At 36.7% G+C, this 2115-nt stretch overlaps 1 protein-coding gene across 1 annotated transcript; it reads right to left on the reverse strand.

The window, feature by feature from the left end:
• Window positions 1–433: 433 nt before the first annotated feature.
• On the reverse strand, window positions 434–1383 carry LOC111394965 (AT-hook motif nuclear-localized protein 17-like). Its single transcript, XM_023021002.1, has one exon. The coding sequence runs from the start codon at window positions 1294–1296 to the stop codon at window positions 568–570; it is 729 nt and encodes a 242-aa protein (XP_022876770.1). The 5' UTR covers window positions 1297–1383; the 3' UTR covers window positions 434–567.
• Window positions 1384–2115: the final 732 nt, after the last annotated feature.

Raw genomic sequence — 2115 nt, forward strand, 5'->3', positions numbered from 1 at the left:
TAGTTTATTGATGAAAAATGTGTGATTAAAAAATAAGAAAAAATTTTAAATTTAAGTTTAATATTATTTTATTGAAAAATATGTGATTGAAATGATGTTAAAACACTATAGAATAATTCATTTTTTCCAAAGAATGAGGATCAAACAAATATGTATTCAAGAATTCTCATCCATCAAAATTAGAAGAATAGTTCAAAAAAATCAATAAATAGATTTGATACTTCACAGCATCGTTAATCATTTAAAACTTGATTGAGTTAAACTAAAGGTCCGTTTGATTATAAATATGAAAAAGACAAATCAATTTCATGTAAGTTAAAAAAGAAAAAATCACCAAAATCAATGGAATTTGATTTCCATAAAATTGGTCTAAAATATGATTTAAGTGTTTGTATTTTGAAATTCGAACTTCATTTTCATTTTCGTATCAAATAGTTAAGATAAAAAACGAATTCTTCAGAAGTAACTTCTTTCATGAAATTCGTTGCAATCAAATGTACCCTAATTAAAAAAAAAGCTGACAAATTTTCTCAATAAGATCAAACACCAACAGAATGAAGTCATAAATCAGTAAGGTGGTGGTGGTGGCTGTCTAGCGGCGGGTGCCCAAATCACTTCAGAAGATTGATAACTGTAAGAGGGAATTCTACTAGAGTCAGCAGCCCCAGGCTGCGTAGGGCCACCATCTCCCAACCCAGAAAGCTCCTTCTGCCGCTCCTCACCGGAGTGTCGGTGATCATGTTCAAGTGGCAAACTCTGAAAAGATGGACTATTAAACGTGGAGGCGATCAGATAATTAGTTCCAGCGGAGAGCAACGGCCCCACCACGAGCCCGCCTACAACCTGACCCTGCGGCCCTGCCAGAGATATTTTGAAACCGTCGTCCATCGCCGGAATATTTCCCGGCAAAACAGTAGCGGAAATCGACAATATATTGAAATGCCCATGAAATGTAACGACAGCGCCGGGAGTTGACGACGGTTGTTTGAGGGAAACATTTGCAACAACCCCATTTCCGTGAAGTACACAGAGCCCCATATTTCGCTTTCTGCAAAACCGAGTAACGGCTTCGACGATGTCAGTGTTGTCGGAAATTTCGAGAACATAAGGGCTCATAGATGGCTCGGAGTCTTGTGTGATGATAACCGGCGTCTTGGGTTTGTTCTTGGAGCCAGGTGGGCGACCGCGCGGACGGCGGACTACATCGATACTCCCACCATCGGCGGAGGTTGAATTGTAAGTTTTCGTGGTGAACGGAGTTGAGTGGCTTTGGCTGTCGGCTTCTTCATTTGCCATTCTCGGTTGGTGGTGATGGCGGTGGCTGACTGGCTGGTTGGGGTGCTGGAAGTGTGGGTTTCGTGGTGACGGGGGAACATATTGCTGAAATTGTATTTCGTTGGTTATATATAAATATTGTAAAATATTTATTCCGAAAAAAATAATATTATTAATATTTATAGAGAGAGATGAGGATTTGGATATTGACAAGGAAACAGTGAATCTTGAACAAGATCTGTTTCGCAGGTACAGTAAGCCCCCATTTGGCCCCAAAAATGGTTAAAATAGTTTTTTTTTGAAATTTTTTTTGGTTTGCGTATAATATAATTTTATAGAAAATTATGTCGTTAAATATATGAGAGAGAAAAATAGAATAATAATTAATGAGGCCCAAACAAAAGTTAAAGCTTTATTTCGATTTCGAATGTGGTCGTAATCTAGTTTCAAGAAGAAGATTAGCAGAGTTAATTTAGTCCTTGGTTGATTTTGATATTTTATATCGCTTATCCTTAAATTTATTTTTAATTATATATTCTTTCAATAAAATAATTTTTTATATTAATTCTTAAGATGTTTTTAACATTTTATTCATATATTTAAGATAGTGTGGGGCATCATTAATTTGGAATTTTCTGTCACAGGGAAAAGTAGAGAGAGTGGGCAAGGGTAGAATGAGAATGATTTCGCTGAACATTGGTGGCGGCGACAAAAGTAAGCCCAATTGTTAGAAGGGTTTTGTCATGCGTCCATTAATTTGATAGCTCTATGTACAATCCCCTCATAATAAAGGGGGTTAGGGATTTTTTATTGGATGCATGCCTCCATTGTGAGAGAATT

The sequence above is a fragment of the Olea europaea genome, chromosome 5 (genome assembly GCF_002742605.1).
Source record: "Olea europaea var. sylvestris chromosome 5, O_europaea_v1, whole genome shotgun sequence".
Lineage (NCBI taxonomy): Eukaryota > Viridiplantae > Streptophyta > Magnoliopsida > Lamiales > Oleaceae > Olea > Olea europaea.